Raw genomic sequence first — 20856 nt, 5'->3', positions numbered from 1 at the left:
TTGGCTCTGCCAAGGTGCCAAGCTGGCATATTCTATGTGGCGGCAATCGGGTGGCTGTTGGGGCGGGGATGCCCAGGTATCCCCTCATGGTGAGTTGAGGCTTCCCGGAGGGTTGGAGGCCATTTAGAGGGCTCCAGAGATTGGGATGCCCTGCTCCCTCACTACACTGAGGAGTTCCAGCAAGCAGAGCTCCTCAGTACAGAAAATGGGGCTATGTGTGGCCTCGGCTGTGCGTTCCTCGCTGAGGCACCCTATCAAACCCGAGTGATGTTTGATAGCGTTGTGTTTATCTGCACTGTGAGCACCAGGGTTGTACCCTGGCGCTACTGGTGCCACATGGGAACCCACCCTGGCAGTGCCACCTGGATGTCTGCCTGGCACTGCCAAGGTGTTCAAGTGGCACTGCCAATGTGACATTGGCGATCGGAGGGGTGCCTTGTGCGGGTGTTGAGGGAGTGCAAGTGGGGGGGTGGGCGGGGGACCCTTTGTGCTTTGGGGCTTGAGGGGGGGTCGGGTGTCACGTCGGGGGCTACAGAGATTGGAGTGCAGGGCTATATGAGTCCTCGGTTGCACGCTCCCCGCTGAGGCCCCCTATTGAATCTGAATGCCTTTTAATAGCGCCGGGAAACACGAGGCTAAACGTGCTCGCGATTGGACTTAGTTCCCATTTAGCTTAATCGTGCCCAAAGTCATTTTTTGGGGCCTTGGGGAGTTTCTCCCTGTTCAAGGCCATCATTCTTTCATCACTGGGAGCTGAACTCTGCGGCCAGACCTGCTACTCAGAGATCATTCCACCATTTTGAAAGGGTGTCTGATCGCTAAGTGAGCTTGAGGGTCCCCCACACCCACGGGCAGTATCACCCCCCCAAACACATAGGCATTTCCCCACCCCCATGTGAGCTCATCCTGCTATGGGTTTGCTGAGGGCACCCCTTTTCAGGTCTCGCCATGCCCCCTTTTGGGCCCCTCCTTTCAGGACCCCTGCCCTTAAAATACACAACCTTCATATCCACGCCTCTCCCTCCCCCACCTTTCACAAATCCCCTCATCCCTCCCCTCAGGCTCCAACCCTTGGCAGTGCCACTCTGGCACCCGGGGACCCTGCCACTGCCAGCCTAGCACATTGACAGTGCCACTGTCAATCTAGCAGTGTCACCTGAGCACATTGGTAGCACCAGGGTGGCAGTGTCAGTGTGCTAGGCTGGCAATGTCAAGGTGCTCAGGTACCAGAGGGCGGGTCAGGGGGCCACCCTGCACTGTCCCCGACCCACAAGGGTCTCAAAGGCCTTGGAAACCCCCCAGGTGCCATTATGCTTGATCCACATTTGTGTGGACCAGTACAAAATGATGCCTGGTTGAGATTTGCTGGGAGACCGTTAGTTCCCGGGCACCAGGATAAGCCGATGCAGACATGATTAGATGAGCCAAATGGCTCATTTAAATATGCTGATCTGGATCTCTTCCAGCGCTGGTGAGACCCAAATCGTGATGACTTGCGAGGATCGATTGAATCTTGCAAGACGTCTCAAGTGTCGTTCATTCTGCGAGAGGCCTCTCACGAGATTGAATGGCCTCGTCGCGTCACCAAGTCAGGCGCGATGAGGCCGGTAAATCGCGCCAATAACACCAGCTGGGCAAAGCTCATATTTTATACAAGTTCAACAAGATTTACCAGGATGCTGCCTGGACTGGAGGGCATGTCTTATGAAGAAAGGTTGAGGGATCTAGGGCTTTTCTCACTGGAGTGAAGAAGGCAGAGAGGTGACTTGATAGAGGTGTACAAGGTGATGAGAGATATGGATAGAGTGGATAGCCAGAGACTTTTCCCCAGGGTGGAAATGGCCGTCACGAGGGGACATAATTTTAAGGTGATTGGAGGAAGGTATAGGGGAAATGTCAGAGATAAGGGGCGTCATTCTCCGCCGGCGGGAGTCTCCGTTTTGCCGGCGCCCGGGGGTTTCCCGACGGCGTTGGGCTGCCCCACAATGGGAAACCCCATTGACCGGCCAGTGTAACGGAGCAACCCGCCGGCGGGTCGGGGCAGAAATGTGGCGGGGCGGGATGGAGAATTTTGCTCAAGTTCTTTACACAGAGAGTGATGGGTGCGTGGAATGCACTGCCAGCAGAGGTGGTGGAGTCAGAGTCATTAGGGACATTTAAGCGACTCTTAGACAGCAGTAATTTGAAGGGGTGGAGGTTAGGTTGACCTTAGGTTAGGATAAATGGTCAGCACAACATCGTAGGCTGAAGGGTGTAGCGCAACAATTACTCACTCAAGTCGAGAAGAGATTAAATCAATCGAGGCTTTATTAACCAAGACTTGTTACCCAGCAGCTCAGTTACAGAATGCGGCTGCTGGGAGAACTCGAGCTCTTATACTCCACCTTCAGGACGGAGCCAGAAGGCAGCAGATCCAACCAGGACCTGGGACCTGTCAGCCAATAGCCTCTCGGCTTCACAGGTACCGTATTACCCCTAATACATACCACCACAAAGGGTCCGTACTGTGCTGTACTGTTCTATGTTCTAACCTCTATGTACTCTATGCCCCTATTAACAAAGCCGAGGATACAGTATCCTTTATTTACTATTCTCTCAACCTTCAAAGGTTTATGATCATATACACTCCGGTCCCTCTGTTCCTGCGCCCCCTTTTGGAGTTGTACTCTTTATTTTGCATTGTCTCTCCATGTTCTTCCTACCAATCACTTCAGATTTCCCAGTGTTGTACTTCAACTGCCACTTGTCCGCCCTTTCCGTCAACCTGACTATGTCCTTTTGACGATCGACACTATTCTTCTCACAGTTCGCAATGATTCCAAATTTCGTACCATCTGTAAATTTTGAAATTGTGCACTCTACACCAAGGTCAAGGTCATCAATATATATCAGGATGGGCAAGGGGGAATCTAAATAAAGTTGAAAGAAAATTACATTTTTCGATTGAGTGGGCAGCAATAGGAGAGGAAAGACCATCAGCTGGAACATAATAAAGTGGGCCACCAGTACGGGAGGAAAAGTGCAAATGTATCTGTTTATCTGCATGTTTTATTTCTCCTTACTGAGACACACACTGCATATATTGGTGGAGAAATTTGTTTGTGCAGAGCGTTGAAAAACACCTCATGAGCCCTGCAGGTTAATCAACATAACATTGGGAATCAACATTAGTCTGCCATCAGTGCCACCTACACAAACAAATTTATTTCCCATTGACTTTGAATTTTCTTTAAATACCTTGAGAAACTACAGAGGATACCGTAGGGTTGATTAAATAGCGTGTGCAACACAGAAACAGGCCATTCAGCCCAACCAGCCCATGCCAGTGTTTATGCTTTTCTTCACTCTCCTGAGAGCCTGCATCAACTCAAACTACCATCTTCATCATCTTTTCCACTCTCCCTGAAGTGCTTGTCCAGCTTCTGTTAAATGCAGCTGTACGATTCACTCCAACTACTCTGCGTGATAATGAGTTCCACACTCTTTTGGTAAGGTCCCACATAGGAGATTTATAAGAAGGAAAATGCGCATAGGATACAGGGTAACTTGATAAGGTGGATTCAAAATTGGCTCAGCAGTATGAGACAGAGGGTGATGAATGATGGCAGCTTTAGTGACTGGAAGCCAGTGCCCAGTGGCGTACAACAGGGATCTGTGCTGGGTCCCCTCTTGTTTGTCATTTATATAAATGACATAGATGACTATATAGGGGGTAGAATCAGTATGTTTGCGGATGATACAAAGGTTGGCTAGGTGGTTAACAGTGAGGTTGACTGTCTTGGGGTACAGGAAGATATAGACAGGGATGGTCAAATGGGCAGAAAATTGACAGATGGAAATTAACCCTGGAAAATGTGAGCTGATACACTTTGAAAGGAATAATGTGACAAGGACATATTCAATGAATGGCCTGACACTGGGAAGTTCTGAGGAACAAACGGACTTCGGACTTTGGCGTGTTTGTCCATAGATCTCTGAAGGCAGAAAGGCAGGCTAATAGGGTGGTGAAAAAGGCATATGGGACACTTGCCTTTATCAATTGAGGCATAGATTACAAAAGCAGGGAGGTCATGTTGGAGCTGTATAGAACTTTGATGAGACCACAGCTTTAGTACTGTGCACAGTTCTGGTCACCACATTATAGGAAGGATGTGATTGCACTGGAGCGAGTGCAGAGGTGATTCACCAGGATGTTGCCTGGGATGCAACATTTAAGTTATGAAAAGAGGTTGGATAGGCTTGGGTTGTTTTCGCTGGAGCAAAGACTGAGGGGGTGACCTGGCCGAAGTGTACAAGATTATGAGGGACATGGACAGGGTGGATAGGGATCAGCTGTTCCTCCAAGTTGAAGGGTCAGTTCCGAGGGGACACAGGTTCAAGGTGAGGGACAGGAGATTTAAGGGGGAATGTGAGGAAAAACATTTTTACTCAGAGGCTGGTGATGGTCTGGAATGCACTGTCTGGGAGGGTGGTACACGCGGGTTGCCTCACATCCTTCAAAAAGTACCTGGATGAGTACTTGGCATGTGGTAACATTCAGACTATGGGCCAAGTGCTTGTAAATGGGATTAGGTAGGCAGGTCAGGTGCCTTTCATGCGTTGATGCAGCCTCAATTGGCCGAAGGGCCTCTTCTGCACTTATTCTGTGAAATATGTTTTTTATCTAAATTACTTATAGGATTTCTTGGTGACCATCTTATGTTGAGGGCCTCTAGTTCTGTTCTTCCCCATAAGAGGAAACATTCTCTCTGTATCCACGGCGTCAAAATCTCTCAATTTTAAAGACCACTATTAGGTCAGCCCTATCACCTTAAAAAGGCAACATTTTGACCATTCATTTTGTTTACTTTCCTTTTCTGAACTTGAGCATCAACTCCACCCTTTTCAATTTCCCTTCTATTTATTTATTATAAATTTGAAAAAGCGTCGGGAAGTCTAAATCTTGTGTCAGTTAGTGTTTTTTTTAAATCCACCAAACCAACCTTTTTATCCACAGGGGCTGTTTAGCACAGGGCTAAATTGCTGGCTTTGAAAGCAGACCAGCAGCATGGTTCAATTCCCGTACCAGCCTCCCTGAACAGGCGCCGGAATGTGGCGACTAGGGGCTTTTCACGGTAACTTCATTTGAAGCCTACTTGTGACAGTAAGCAAATTTCATTTCTTCCCTGCCTGAACCTCGGGTATTTTCTTTGCCAGCAGAAATCGGAATGCCCTGATGTTAATGGCCAGACTGCTCAACTACAGACTTATTGGTGCCTCGTGGCGGCCCACAGCAGTCAACTGGCCACTATAGTTTTTTAATATTCTTTAAAAAAAGTAAATTTAGAGTAAACAATTAATTTTTTTCCAATTAAGGGGCAATTTAGCGTGTCCAATCGATCTACCCTGCACATCTTTCGGTTGTGGGGGCGAAACGCACGCAAACACGGGGAGAATGTGCAAACTCCACACGGGCAGTGACCCAGAGTCGGGATCGAACCTGGGACCTCAGCGCCGTGAGGCAGCAGTGCTAACCACTGCGCCACTGTGCTGCCCTTTATTTTTTTAATATTCTCACATGAAATTTTAGCACTCTGTCATAGAAACATAGAAAATGGGAGCAGAAGGAGGCCATTTGGCCCTTCGAGCCTGCTTCATCATTCATTATGATTATGGCTGATTACCCAACTCAGTAACCTGTTCCAGCTTTCTCCCATATTCTTTGATTACTTCAGCCCGAAGAACTATATCTAATTCCTTCTTGAAAACATACAAATGTTTTGGCCTCAACTTCTTCCTGTGGTAACGAATTCCACAGGTCCATCACTCTCTGGGTGAAGACGTTTCTCCTCATCGCTGTCCTAACCCAGTATCCTCAGACTGTGACCCCATGTTCTGGACAACCCCTCTATCAGCTGATGACCAGTTCAAATTGTTCACTGCTTGCTGGGAATATAAAGTTCGTCAAATCCTCTCGAATACACTTGTTTTGCCTGATGTGTTGTTGCCTCTTCACAGGAAGTGGGATGAGGTGATGAGGTGGACTGCCTAATGAGTGTTAATTACCAAGTTCACGCAGGTGACTGAAACACTCAATATTAATGTGCTGACGGCAAGCAGGAGGTAGAGCTAATTATACGAGATTGCTCATCCACCAGTAAGTTAATGTAACCATACTGGTTTTCACAGTTGCTTTGAGTTCAAGTGTGTAAAGAGAATGATTTCTGGCCAACTGTTACAGTCCATTTTGATTCATTGCTTTGTCCATTTGTAAGTATCCTGTTTGATTCACCTTAGTGCCAGTTTGATTGTCAAAGCCTTTAAGGCTCCACAGTTTCTTAGCAAATATTTGCTTCACTAGGTACTGCATGAACCCGTACCAGCCTCCCCGAACAGGCACTGGATTGCGGCGACCAGGGGCTTTTCACAGTAACTTCATTTGAAGCCTACTTGTGACAATAAGCGATTTTCATTTCATTCAACCCACGTGAGTGAAAATGTCCAATTTCAGGTATAACGTTGCCCTCAGTGATACAGGCTCAAAGGCTCAGAATTACTGAAGCTTTGAGATGTTTTAATGGCCTGAATCTTTGATATGTGGAACTGCAAACAGCTCAATTAAATCGCTGATGTGCCTTGGGACCCGATGGATGTCAGGAACGTTACTCAGGAAGTTTAAGCTTTCGATTGCAAGTTTTACCTCGTCTGGATTGCTACATGTGTCACGATGATAGTGAGATCAGATGGCCAGAACCAGAGAGACTTGGGCTGTTTGCTCTGTACTTACTCTGGTTTTTACACGGATTTATTCAGAACTTTTCTTAGTGGCTGTAAAGCCTGGTGAGGAACACACTCAAAGTAAAACAGCTGGAATGTCAAAACTGGCAGCACCAAAGCACCCCAACAATGCTCACTACCCCCCTGACAATGTTCACCCAGCACGGACATTGTTTCTGGAAGGGAGGGTAAATACTGTCCCCCCTGACAATGTTCACCCCAGCCCGAGAATGTTCACTCCCCGTTCAACCTGCTCCTGACAGTGTTCAAACCCCCACCCAACAATGTTTCCAACCCCCCCCCCCTCCCTCACCCCCGAAAAAGTACAACCCTTCCCTCCTGACAATGATCACTCCTCATCCCCCGTCTCGAAAATGTTCCTCCCCACCCTGAGAAAGTGGAAAGTAGCATCGTTGTCAGGGAGGGAGAGTTTTCAGGGAGGGGGAAATGAGCGTTGTTTAAGGTGAGGGTGGATGGATGAGCCGGTGGGAAAGTGAACATCATCAGTGGAGTGATGGAGTAGGGTGAAGAATATTAGGACATTGTGGGGGGTGGTTGAAAATGTTGGGAGATGGTGGGTGGGTTGGGGGGTGTTGAACAAAGTCAGGGGGAGGGTGTGAGCACATGTCAGTGGGGCACATTGTCAGAAGGTCATGCTGTGTAGTTTTGGAGGTTGACAGGCCCATTTGAAAACTCTTCAATTCAAAGAACTGAGGACAATCGTTAAATGGTGTGTCTTCAGTCTGTGATGAAAAGGTGGGTGCAGTCTCACTTATCACTTGGCTGAGTGTGTCTGTCACTGGATTCAATCTGTAGCCAGGACTGGAAGGTGCAATATTTCCAATGTCAAATGGTACTCAGCCACTATAAATTACAGTCAATGGTGGGGGTGACCACTCTGCCTCGGAGTGAAAGACCTGGGTCAATATTTTGAAGCAGATTTTGTAAACTGAGTCTGTCATCCTACTTTATTTGACAGTTGCTTTTGCCAATTTTATTTCTTGATAAAACTGATTCCCAGTTGATAGTCGAAATATTTGATCTGCTACAATATCATTGGTCAGTTAAGAGGACATTCCTGTAAAATGTTTTTATTTGCATTGGTGGCAGATTCTGTGAACTCACTCCTTCCTGGTTTATGAGGTAAATATGGTTAATTTAATAACCCATCTCAAACACTATAATGCCTAATACCAAAGAGGAAAGAAACTTGTCAATCATTCTGTTCACCAGCGAATGCTCTGTTCCCCCCACTGCTGGCATCATTGTTGTGGGCACATTGTTGATTGACGCTTCCTCCTCTCCATTTGCAAACCCTCGCCATCCTGCTCCTGATCCGCTGCCACTCCCTTGCTGCCTTGCCACCCCCTTTCTCATCATGCTCCCAACCCCTCTTGCCGGTTTGCAGATCGTGAGAGAGGCAGTGGGGGGGCTCGGGAGCGGAACAGTGAGTGGGAGGCAGCAAGTGGATGGTGAGCAGGAGACAACAAGGGGTTGGGATGGATGGGGGGGAGGGGTAGCGGTGACAACAAATAGGCAGCAAGAAGTCAGGGATGGGGTGGTGAGCAGGAGATGCTGAAAAGGCTATTCTTTTAGGACTGATGCAGGCAGCTAGGTGGGACATCACTGAGAGTGACGTCGCAGGCAAGTCCATTGCCATTCTATTTTACGATTTGTAACACCAGGCTAGCAGCAGTGAGAACAAATAATTTCTGTGGGAGCCCTGATGGTAAGAAACTCCAGTTCAGGGAGGAGAGTGGACAATCACACTTTGTTCTTTACCCTACAGCCAAACATGAATAATAATAATCAGTTTTGTCACAATTAGGCTTACATTAACACTTCAATGAAGTTACTGTGAAAAGCCCCAAGTCGCCACATTCCGGCGCCTGTTCGGGTCCACAGAGGGAGAATTCAGAATGTTTAAATTGCCAAACAGCACGTCTTTCGGGACTTGTGGAAGAAACCGGAGCACCCAGAGGAAACTCACGCAGACACGGGGAGAATGTGCAGGCTCCGCACAGACAGTGACCCAAGCCGGGAATTGATCCTGGGCCCTGGCGCTGTGAAGCAACAGTGCTAACCACTGTGCTACCGTGCAACCCATATATCACAACTGCAAAAATTGCCTGTGACCAATCTACTTCAAACCTGTAACTGCAGAAAAGTGTACGACAATATTTTTTGTTTAATAAATAGGGTTATAGAATAAAAACGGTAAATATTGGAAATGCTCAGCAGGTCAGCTGGCATCTGTGAAGAAAGAAGTAGAGTCCATGTTTTAGCTCAATGATCTTCTGTTAAATCATCTTTCAGGTTTCCAGCATCCACAACATTTTGCTTTTGTACCTGGAGTATGGGTTGATATCCTGGTCTAAACTGCCTCTTTGTGAAAGGCAGTTTGATAATCAAATGAGAGGGAAAATGTACTAAAATGGTGTTATGATCCCGTTGAGCGAACCATAAACCATAATAAATACATTTAGTGAATAAAAGCAAATCACTGCGGATGCTGGAATCTGAGACCAAAGAGAAAATGGTGGAAAACCTCAGCAGGTCTGGCAGCATCTGTAGGGAGAGAAAAGAGCTAATGTTTCGAGTCCAGATGACCCTTTGTCAAAACTTTGACAAAGGGTCATCTGGACTCGAAACGTTAGCACTTTTCTCTCCCTAAATTTATTGAATGATTCCCAAATGAAGAAATTACCAACAGGATTCAACTTTTTGTAGCTACAAATCAGAATCCACATAAAATGAATTAACAGGGAGATTGCAGTTGGCATGAACTATAAATTATACATGGAATAACAGATAGAACATAATCGATCCCACGGGATGACAAGTATTTGTATCACTCCCTGGCAAAACGTGCAATCTCCCAACTCAGTTTCCAGAAAGTAGGATTTCTCCCTTTTCTCCCTCAAAGGATTTGGTCCTCGAGGCACCTGCAATAGTAGCTCCACCCCAGCTGGAGACAGCTGGCGTCCAAACAGCAAACTCCTGCAGAATCGCCTTAGCTAGGCTCAATATACTCAGGTTCCCCAGCGACTTCTTTACCTTCTCCTTTAATAAACTTTGTTAAATGGTCTGGTCAGCTCTGGCAAAACTGAAGCATAACCTTAGAATTAAAAAAAATAATTTAGAGTATCCAATTCATTTTTTCCAATTAAGGGGCAATTTAGCGTGGCCAATCCACCTACCTTGCACATATTTTGGGTTGTGGGGGTGAAACCCACGCAAACACGGAGAGAATGTGCAAACTCCACACGGACAGTGACCCAGAGCCGGGACCGAACCTGGGACCTCAGCGCCGTGAGGCAACCGTGTTAACCACTTCTGCCACCGTGCTTCCCTAGCATAACCTTAGAATTGTCCCATTCATAATTTCTGCTCTAACCCTATCTTCAGCTTTCAGTCCTTTTTAATTATATTAAATGCCAAGTTACTTATAAATGTGCCTTCTCTGTTCTACCCTTCTGCATCTTGACTTGGAAATGGTACCACAGGAAAAACGTTGCGGGTAGCCAGGTCACAGGATGGGTATTCCTTATTTTCCAAGAAACTTACAATTGATCCCTTATCATTGATGTAAATTCTTAAAACTCATTTTCAAACACTCTTAAAACCAATTACAGATTCCATAGACATTTCAAACAAATTTAACATTTTCCATATTGTTTTCAGGTCAAGTGTCATCACAATAGGATAGGGACATTAGAAATAAACAACTATATCAAATGAAAAGGGAATAGACGCAAAATGCTGGACTTACATTTGCAGGTAACATTGTCCTCATCCAAATATTGACCATCAGCACAAGCACAAACTCTGCCACCGGGAATTATCAAACAGAGGCTATTGCATCCGCCATTGTTACCACGTGTTGAATTCTCACCTGAAAAGGAGAGTGAGAAAAGTATGATGAATACAAACAGTCTTTGTCCAGCCTCTTTTCTCTGCAGTTAATTAACTCTCCGTCCATAATCTCCTTCCACAACCCCAATCCTATTTCCTTCTCTTTCCTCCTCTGGAGTAAACTACCACCAATTCACCTGCAACCTTTTAAAAACATGGGACGTGATTCTCCGCCGGCGTGATTCTCCGTTTTGCCGGCGCCCGGGGCTTTCCCGATGGCGTGGGGCTGCCCCACAATGGGAAACCCCATTGACCAGCTGGCGTAGCGGAGAATCCCGCCGGCCGGTCGGGGCAGAAATGTGGCGCGGCGGGGTGGAGAATCCCACCCATGGTATGTAGGTGTCGCTGGCTGGGACAGCTTTTATTGTCCAGCCCTAAATGCCCTTGAGAAGGTAGTGCTAGATCTGTTGGGTTTGTGCAGCATTTTATGTTTTTCTTTCAGACTTTCAGCATTTCCAATATTTTGCCTTTTTTATAGAATAGGTTTTGTTTGCTCATAAATATTGTTTTTGTATACATTTAAAATAGTAAACTTTATCCTATTTATTTAACCATATTGGTTATATAAGACAGAGAGTAGGGGTAGAAGGGTGTTTTTTAGAATGGAGATCTGTAGCTGCTGGTGTTCTGCAGGGATCAGCTAGGACCTCTGTTGTTTGTCGTAGAAAAATGATCTGGGATCAGGGTCAGCATCCTTTGGAATTGCGCAAGTTCTTTGTGGCACCGTGCAAGCCCATTAATGGGACCTGAATCCCTCCGGGACTGGCATTACTGTCCACATAGGACACTCATGATTCAATCCCGGTGTCAACACTGAGTCTCACAAACAGAGGGCGGGATTCTCCCGTACCCGGCGGGGCGGGGGATCCCGGCTGGACGGAGTGGCGTGAACCACTCCGGTTTCGGGCCGCTCTAAAGGTGCGGAATCCTCCGCACCTTTAGGGGCTAGGCCCGCCCCGGAGTGGTTCGTACCCCGCCGGCTGACGTGGAAGGCCTTTGGCGCCACACCAGCCGAGGACGAAGGGACTCCACCGGCCGGCGCGGGTCCGTGCATGCGCAGGGGCGTCAGCAGCTGCTGATGTCATCCCCGTGCATGCACGGGGGGGGGGTCACCTACGCGTCGGCCATGGCAGGGGCTGACATGGCCGGCGCGTAGGAAAAGGGTGCCCCCCACGGCACAGGCCCCCCCGTGGATTGGTGCGCCCCGATCGTGGGCCAGGCTACTTTGGGGGCACCCCTTGGGGCCAGATCGCCCCGCCCCCCACCCAGGACCCTGGAGCCTGCCCGCGTCGCCAGGTCCCGCCCGTAAGGGACCAAGTCCAATTAACGCCGGCGGGACTGGCATAGAACCAGCAGGACTTCGGCCCATTCCGGGCAGGAGAATCGCCGGGGAGGGCCCGCCGACCGGCGTGGCGCGATTCCCGCCCACGCCGAATCTCCGGTGCCGGAGAATTCGGTGGCCGGCGGGGGCGGGATTCACGCCGCCCCCGGCGATTCTCCAACCCGGCGGGGGCTCGGAGATTCCCGCCCAGAAAATCCAGCCCCATATCAGTGGTTTCTGAATCCAGACTAACTCTCCGGCAACAGACCCTGGTGCAGATGTTGCATTAAGCAATTTAGAAGTATTCTGGCAAAGATTCCTGTTCCACACTGAATGGTGTAGCACAGTGGGCTAAACAGCTGTCTTGTAATGCAGAACAAGGCCAGCAGCTCGGGTTCAATTCCCATACTGGCCTCCCTGAACAGGCGACGCAATTGGCGACCAGGGGCTTTTCACAGTAACTTCATTGAAGCCTACTTGTGACAGGAAGCGATTATTATTATTATGGTTAGTGAGCAGAACACTCCTGCGAGTTATCCAATATTTTTGACAGTGGGTTAGGGCTGGGGAAAAGGAGCAGCCTCGGCAAGCCCATTGGTTCCAAACTTCCACAATATTAGGTGATCTGGTTGGCCTCAGAATATGAAGAAGGAAGATCTAGAGATTGTGCCATCTGAGTGGCATTGAGGGCTGGCTGGTATGGAAGTAACCTGATTGTTTTTCTGGAGTTATAGGAGCTTTTTCATCTCATAAGCCACAAAACTAATTACAATTTATCTGCAGCTGGCCTCTTCCACGGCTGGAAAGTCAGCAGACACCGGGCGAGGCATGTTTTGTGCACAGACCACTCAGGAATATCCGAACATAGAATCACAGAATCCCTACAGTGCAGAAGGAGGCCATTCGGCCCATCAAGTCTGCTCTGTCCCTTGGAAAGAGCACCCTATTTAAGCCCATGCCTCCCTCCTACCCCGTAACCCTACCTAACCTTTTGCACACTAAGGGGCAATTTAGAATGGCCAATTTACCTAACCTGCACATCTTTAGACTGTGAGAGGAAACCGGAGCACCCAGAGGAAACCCACGCAGACACGGTGAGAAAGTGCAAACTCAACACAGACAGTCACCTGATGCTTGAGTCACATTGTGTTAATTATCAAAGACCTTTTTACATCTGTGTGCACATATATGTTATAGCTTCCTTTCATGTCATAATAGCACTCAGTGCATCATGTGATTCTAAACCTTGAACCTTCAGATGATCCTATGTGCCCCATTTAGCCAAAATGCTAATTATGTAAGGTTGTCTAAAATTACTGAACAATTTTATGAAGGAGGAAAGTTCCTGGCTGATGGACTTATTGTAGAACCCATTTTATCTTCACTGAATTCAGTCACTTCAACAGAAAATATGAAAATTGCTCTGTAGCTCCAAACTCAGATTATAAATTGTACTCTTAGAAACAATACAGCCAGACAAAGATTGTCAGCAATGGTTTCAGTCAACATATACTTAAATAAACTGCACTTGAATAGCAAATACATCCCGGTGACAAGGCTTGCTCTCCTCTATTTGTTTCTGTTCATAAGGAAAGAGAAAATCTATAGCAGAAAAATGGCAAAACTAGCCAAGACATAAAGGAAAATTTCTACGAAGATAAATCGTGAAGAAATTGAAATTTACCCCTCAAGGAATGGAAGATTACATGGTTAGATGATAGGAGAATTATGAAAACATTTTTTTTTGAAGCTGAAAGGAAAAATATAAGATGAGGGGAAAATAGTCACTGGGAATTGGAAGGAATGAGACAGGCTTGTGAAGGACTTGGAAAATGATTGTCCTGTATTTAAGTACAATATAAATTTCTAATATATTAAACAGTGATCGCCTCTTTTGCTTGCCTGTGCAGTATAACTGAGAAACATAAATATAATACATTCCTGTTCTTATTTGTAATTCCTAAAGGTTAGAATACAACATTATCATTTCCACGGCAATCATCCAAACAAAAACACTTTTTCTGATAACCTTTCATGTGTCATTTGCACTAATAAATATGCATCAACTGCTGAGTGCTGACATTTTGTGGGTGAATAATTGTATGGTTAATTCAAGGATAAATATGGTGTTTTGGACCATAAACACATCATTACTGCAAACAAGGCATGTGAACTATAGGTAATTGGTATCATTTATCCAAATACATTCAGCAAAGATGCGCATATTTGTTGTAACTTTTGTTATGCATGCAGGGCAATTAACCAAATTTATGGGGAAGTCTGAATTCCTTCTTTGTTTTCACAGCTTTATGATATGTCACAGGAATTTCAACTGAATAAAGAGTTAGAACTATACACGGAAAATTACAAGTGGTATGGCAAAGAAAAAAAACATGATAAGCAAATGATTTGCAAAGACAAGTGATTGATTTAACTGGTTCAGTATTCAGCCTCACTTGCATATTAGCGAACTTATCTCATTTAATGACACTGGGCCTAGATTTTCTCGATATTAGGTGTGCTGCTACTGCGTCAACTTTTAAAAAGAAATGCCTGTCACTCAACTTTAGATAAAGTTGCACGCAAAGGTATTTGCAAATCGCCTGGTGCAAATCCTGGTCGATGTTATGTCTAGGAGCAAATGAGCAGCTCAGCCTCTAGGGAATGGATGAGGATTAATGGAATAGCATTTTCAATCTGTGTTACAGACTCCATTCTTCAGGCTGGGATAAGGGTATAACTTGCCTTACTTGTCTTACTAAGACTAACCTCAATACCTCTGATCTTAATTTGGCTTGTCTTGAGCACAACTGCACAGAAGCTTAAGTTCATTTTCCATCTCTTCTTCATTTCAAAGTGATCACGTCACTTTTTGTCATTCCTACCAGTAGTTCCATCCATACCATGGTTCCTCAAATGGAAAATGAGAAAGAAGAGCAGGTAGCCATTAGCCCAGTTCTTCCCAATGGTAAAAATGTGGATGTTCTGGTGAGGGGGGTGTTATGTTCTAGTACAGAGACGATCACTGAGTCGGCATACCAAAGAACATCGAGTTCTAGACTAGCCAAATTTGTTAATGTATAACAAACTGTGGGTTGGAAATTAATACTAACAAACTGGAACAAACACAAACACAACTATGCACGACACATTCTCGGACAGACTCCCTCTAGGTCACAGTGTCACCTGCTTGCCATCTAGTGGTTGGAGGTCAAACATATTTACATGTACAATTATATACTTGAACACCATGAATGCCTTCTACAATGTGTTCCATCGCTCTGTGGAAGATTTCTGACACTGGGATTATGCCAAAGGGCATATGAAGAAAGAAATATCTACTAAACGGAGTATTGAATGAACAATATTTGGTACTTTCTTCATCGAGCTTAAGCTGGCAGAATCTTTGCGAAGCATCAAGTTTGCTGAAATATGTTGCACTAGACGTCTCACTTGTGATCTCCTCTCGCTTAGTTATCAGATGGTGTACCCTTTTGATATTTGCGTTTAAATTTTTAAGACTCATGCATAGTCTAAAATCATTATTTTGTTTTTTTACACACACCATCGAATTGACCCAATCTGTCGGCTCTTCGATCATTTTGATAACAGCAAGGTGTGTCATTCTGTCTAATTCAGCTTTTAGACAGTCATGTAATGGTGCTGAAAAGTTTCTTGGAGCATGTATCAATGGTTGAGCATCATTTTTTAGTTGACTCTCGTAGTGAAAGGTAAAACACCAAAACCCTGGAAAAATTCTGGAAAAGCCTGCTGGACTCCACCCATCCACTGTGTGTACTCAGTGCAGTCAGTGATATACACTCTTTTTACCAGTTCCACTACTTCACACGCTTCAACACCTAGTAATGACTCGCGTTCTTTAGCTACTATGGAGAATTTGACATTGGGAACTTTATCTTTTTCATTGAGTTCACACATCCCCAACGTGTCGATTTTCTGACCATTATAGTCCTTCAAGAAGACTGGTTTGTTTAATATTCTCAGTTTTACTTTCATAGCTTCAATATCACTCATGCTTATGAGGTTCGCTGATGCTCATGTGTCTAATTCAACATTGATGACTGATTTATTTATTCACAAAGAAACTGTCCAGTTGTCTTTTGTTACTATTGAAATATCATTTTTATAACTATTTGTTTCTGTAGGCAATGTTTTACTCTGGCTTCATTGGCCCTGCCTTCATTCGAGACTATGTCATTAAAAAATGCGCTTTCTAAGTTAATATCATCAATAGTATTGATGGACTTGTCTAGATTAACTTGTTTGTAAAACATTGTTTGGCAAATGATTTTCACCTTTGCACTTGTGCACATTTTTCTATAGAACAACAAAGAACAAAGAAAATTACAGCACAGGAACAGGCCCTTCGGTCCTCCCAGCCTGCGCCGATCCAGATCCTTTATCTAAACCTGTTGCCTATTTTCCAAGGATCTATTTCCCTCTGTTTCCCGCCCGTTCATATATCTGTCTAGTTGCATCTTGAATAATGCTATCGTGCCCGCCTCTACCACCTCCGCTGGCAAAGCATTCCAGGCACCCACCACCCTCTGCGCAAAAAACTTTCCACGCACATCTCCCTTAAACTTTCCCCCGCTCACTTTGAAATCGTGACCCCTTGTAATTGACACCCCCATTCTTCGAAAAAGCTTGTTGCTATCCACCCTGTCCATACCTCTGATTATTTTGTAGACCTCAATCAGGTCCCCCCTCAAACTCCGTTTTTCCAATGAAAACAATCCTAATCTACTCAACCTATCTTCATAGCTAGCACCCTCCATACCAGGTAACATCCTGGTGAACCTCCTCTGCACCCTCTCTAACGCATCCACATCCTTCTGGTAATGTGGCGACCAGAACTACATGCAGTATTCAAAATGTGGCCTAACCAAAGTCCTATACAACTATAACGTGACCTGCAGACCCTTGTACTCACTACCCCGTCCAATGAAGGCAAGCATGCTGTATGCCTTCTTGACCACTCTATCGACCTGCGTTGCCACCTTCAGGGTACAATGGACCTGAACTTACAGATCTCTCTGTACATCAATTTTCCCCAGGAATCTTCCATTGACCGTATAGTCCGCTCTTGAATTAGATCTTCCAAAATGCATCACCTTGCATTTGCCTGGATTGAACTCCATCTGCCATTTCTCTGCCCAACCCTCCAATCTATCTATATTTTGCTGTATTCTCTGACAGTCCTCCTTGCTATCTGTAACTCCACCAATCTTAGTATCATCTGCAAACTTGCTAATCAGACCACCTACACCTTCGTCCAGATCATTTATGTATATCACAAACAACAGTGGCCCGGGCACGGATCCCTGTGGAACACCACTAGTCACCTTTCTTCATTTTGAGACACTCCCTTCCACCACAACTCTCTGTCTCCTGTTGCCCAGCCAGTTCTTTATCCATCTAGCTAGTACACACTGAACCCCATACAACTTCACTTTTTCCATCAACATGCCATGGGAAGCTTTTTTCAAACGCCTTACTGAAGTCCATGTATATGACAACTACAGCCCTTCCCTCATCAATTAACGTTGTCACTTCCTCAAAGAATTCTATTAGGTTTGTAAGGCATGACCTTCCCTGCACAAAACCATGCTGCCTATCACTGATAAGTCTATTTACTTCCAAATGTGAATAGATCCTATCCCTCAGTATCTTCTCAAACAGTTTGCCTACCACTGACATCAAGCTCACAGGTCTATAATTCCCTGGATTATCCCTCCTATCCTTCTTAAACAAAGGGACAACATTAGAAATTCTCCAGTCCTCCGGGACCTCACTCGTGCTCAAGGATGCTGCAAAGATATCTGTTGAGGCATCAACTATTTTGTCCCTCGCTTCCCTCAGTAACCTGGGATATATCCCATCCGGACCTGGGGACTTGTCCACCTTAATGCCTTTTAGAATACCCAAAACTTCCCCCTTCCTTATGCCGACTTGACCGAGAGTATTTAAACATCCATCCCTAGCCTCAACATCCGTCATGTCCCTCTCCTTGGTGAATACCGAAGCAAAATACTCATTAAGAATCTCACCCATTTCCTCTGACTCCAGGCATAAATTCCCTCTTTTGTCTTTGAGTGGGCCAATCCTTTCCCTAGTTACCCTCTTGCTCCTTATATACGAATAAAAGGCTTTGGGATTTTCCTTAACCCTGTTAGCCAAAGATATTTCATGACCCCTTTTAGCCCTCTTTATTGCGCGTTTGAGATTTGTCCTACTTTCCCGACATTCCTCCAAAGCTTCATCAGTTTTAAGTCGCCTAGATCTTATGTATGCTTCCTTTTTCATCTTAGCTAGTCTCAGAATTCCACCCGTCATCCATGGTTCCCTAATCTTGCCATTTCTATCCCTTATTTTCACAGGGACATGTCTGTCCTGCACTCTAATCAATCTTTCCTTAAAAGACTTCCACATTTCAAATGTGGATTTACCCTTAAACAGCTGCTTCCAATTCACATTCCCTAACTCCTGACGAATTTTGTTATACATGAGTCCAATTCAATGTTGGTGAAGTTAAAATCTCCCATGACCACACTATTGCCCCTACATTTTTCTATAATCTGTCTACATATTTGTACCTCTACTTCACGCTCACTTTTGGGAGGCTTGTAGTAAAGCCCCAACAATGATACTGCACCCTTCCTATTTCTTAGCTCTACCCATAGTGCCTTAGTGCTCGAATCCTCCATCGTGCCGATTTCGGCGTGAGAACAGCTGGTGAGTCAGTTTCAGCGGGAGCAGTGCGGAAGTGGTTGCTGGGAGGTAAGTCTGTCCTTTAAAAGCACTTGTCTTTGCAGGGGCAGGCCAGTCGATTTCGGCGGGAGAATCAGCTGGAGAGTCAGTTTCAGCGGGAGCAGTGCGGAAGTGGTTGCTGGGAGGTAAGTCTGTCCTTTAAAAGCACTTGTCTTTGCAGGGGCAGGCCAGTCGATTTCGGCGGGAGAATCAGCTGGTGAGTCAGTTTCAGCGGGAGCAGTGCGGAAGTGGTTGCTGGGAGGTAAGTCTGTCCTTTAAAAGCACTTGTCTTTGCAGGGGCAGGCCAGTCGATTTTGGCGGGAGTGGAGCTCGCTGGTTAGTCAATTTCAGCAGGAGCTGAGAAAATTTTTTTTTTTTTTTAATTAGTGTTTTAGGCGGGAACAGGAAGTCGACCCGCGGACGTCTGGGAAGACCCTCACCAATAAATTCTGGTGGAGAGGAAACCCGAGACACTACACGTGTAGTGTCTCCCACCCGCCCTCCTCCTCTAACCTAATAATAAAACCCATTGGTCTGAGGTAAGTACCATATTTTATTATATTATTATTATTTTTTATAAAAAATTTAAGTTTTTTGTACAGTGTGTGCAGGAGGGTTTCCTGAAACAATATGTTGACAGGCCAACAAGAGGCGAGGCCACGTTGGATTTGGTTTTGGGTAATGAACCAGGCCAGGTGTTGGATTTGGAGGTAGGAGAGCACTTTGGGGACAGTGACCACAATTCGGTGACATTTACGTTAATGATGGATAGGGATAAGTATACACCGCAGGGCAAGAGTTATAGCTGGGGGAAGGGCAATTATGATGCCATTAGACGTGACTTGGGGGGGATAAGGTGGAGAAGTAGGCTGCAAGTGTTGGGCACACTGGATAAGTGGGGCTTGTTCAAGGATCAGCTACTGCGTGTTCTTGATAAGTATGTACCGGTCAGACAGGGAGGAAGACGTCGAGCGAGGGAACCGTGGTTTACCAAGGAAGTGGAATCTCTTGTTAAGAGGAAGAAGGAGGCCTATGTGAAGATGAGGTGTGAAGTTTCGGTTGGGGCGATGGATAGTTACAAGGTAGCGAGGAAGGATCTATAGAGAGGGCTAAGACGAGCAAGGAGGGGACATGAGAAGTATTTGGCCGGAAGGATCAAGGAAAACCCAAAAGCTTTCTATAGGTATGTCAGGAATAAGCGAATGACTAGGGAAAGAGTAGGACCAGTCAAGGACAGGGATGGGAAATTGTGTGTGGAGTCTGAAGAGATAGGCGAGATACTAAATGAATATTTTTCGTCAGTATTCACTCAGGAAAAAGATAATGTTGTGGAGGAGAATGCTGAGCCCCAGGCTAATAGAATAGATGGCATTGAGGTACGTAGGGAAGAGGTGTTGGCAATTCTGGGCAGGCTGAAAATAGATAAGTCCCCGGGACCTGATGGGATTTATCCTAGGATTCTCTGGGAGGCCAGGGAAGAGATTGCTGGACCTTTGGCTTTGATTTTTATGTCATCATTGGCTACAGGAATAGTGCCAGAGGACTGGAGGACAGCAAATGTGGTCCCTTTGTTCAAAAAGGGGAGCAGAGACAACCCCGGCAACTATAGACCGGTGAGCCTCACGTCTGTAGTGGGTAAAGTCTTGGAGGGGATTATAAGAGACAAGATTTATAATCATCTAGATAGGAATAATATGATCAGGGATAGTCAGCATGGCTTTGTGAAGGGTAGGTCATGCCTCACAAACCTTATTGAGTTCTTTGAGAAGGTGACTGAACAGGTAGACGAGGGTAGAGCAGTTGATGTGGTGTATATGGATTTCAGCAAAGCGTTTGATAAGGTTCCCCACGGTAGGCTATTGCAAAAAATACGGAGGCTGGGGATTGAGGGTGATTTAGAGATGTGGATCAGAAATTGGCTAGCTGAAAGAAGACAGAGGGTGGTGTTTGATGGGAAATGTTCAGAATGGAGTACAGTCACAAGTGGAGTACCACAAGGATCTGTTCTGGGGCCGTTGCTATTTGTCATTTTTATCAATGACCTAGAGGAAGGCGCAGAAGGGTGGGTGAGTAATATTTGCAGACGATACTAA

The 20856-nt window shown here is 45.7% G+C and overlaps 1 protein-coding gene across 1 annotated transcript in view; it reads right to left on the bottom strand.

Moving 5' to 3' along the window:
- LOC140406652 (low-density lipoprotein receptor-related protein 1-like) overlaps positions 1-20856 on the bottom strand; it is a 1475832-nt gene that overhangs the window by 1189560 nt on the left and 265416 nt on the right. The window contains exon 9 of the mRNA XM_072494659.1: positions 10529-10651. Coding sequence (XP_072350760.1) covers positions 10529-10651 — 123 coding nt within the window. The remainder of the gene's footprint in view (positions 1-10528; positions 10652-20856) is intronic.

Source organism: Scyliorhinus torazame, chromosome 2, assembly GCF_047496885.1.
Source record: "Scyliorhinus torazame isolate Kashiwa2021f chromosome 2, sScyTor2.1, whole genome shotgun sequence".
NCBI lineage: Eukaryota > Metazoa > Chordata > Chondrichthyes > Carcharhiniformes > Scyliorhinidae > Scyliorhinus > Scyliorhinus torazame.
Note: the sequence above shows the minus strand (reverse complement) of the source record. Positions and strands in the feature narration are given on the sequence as shown.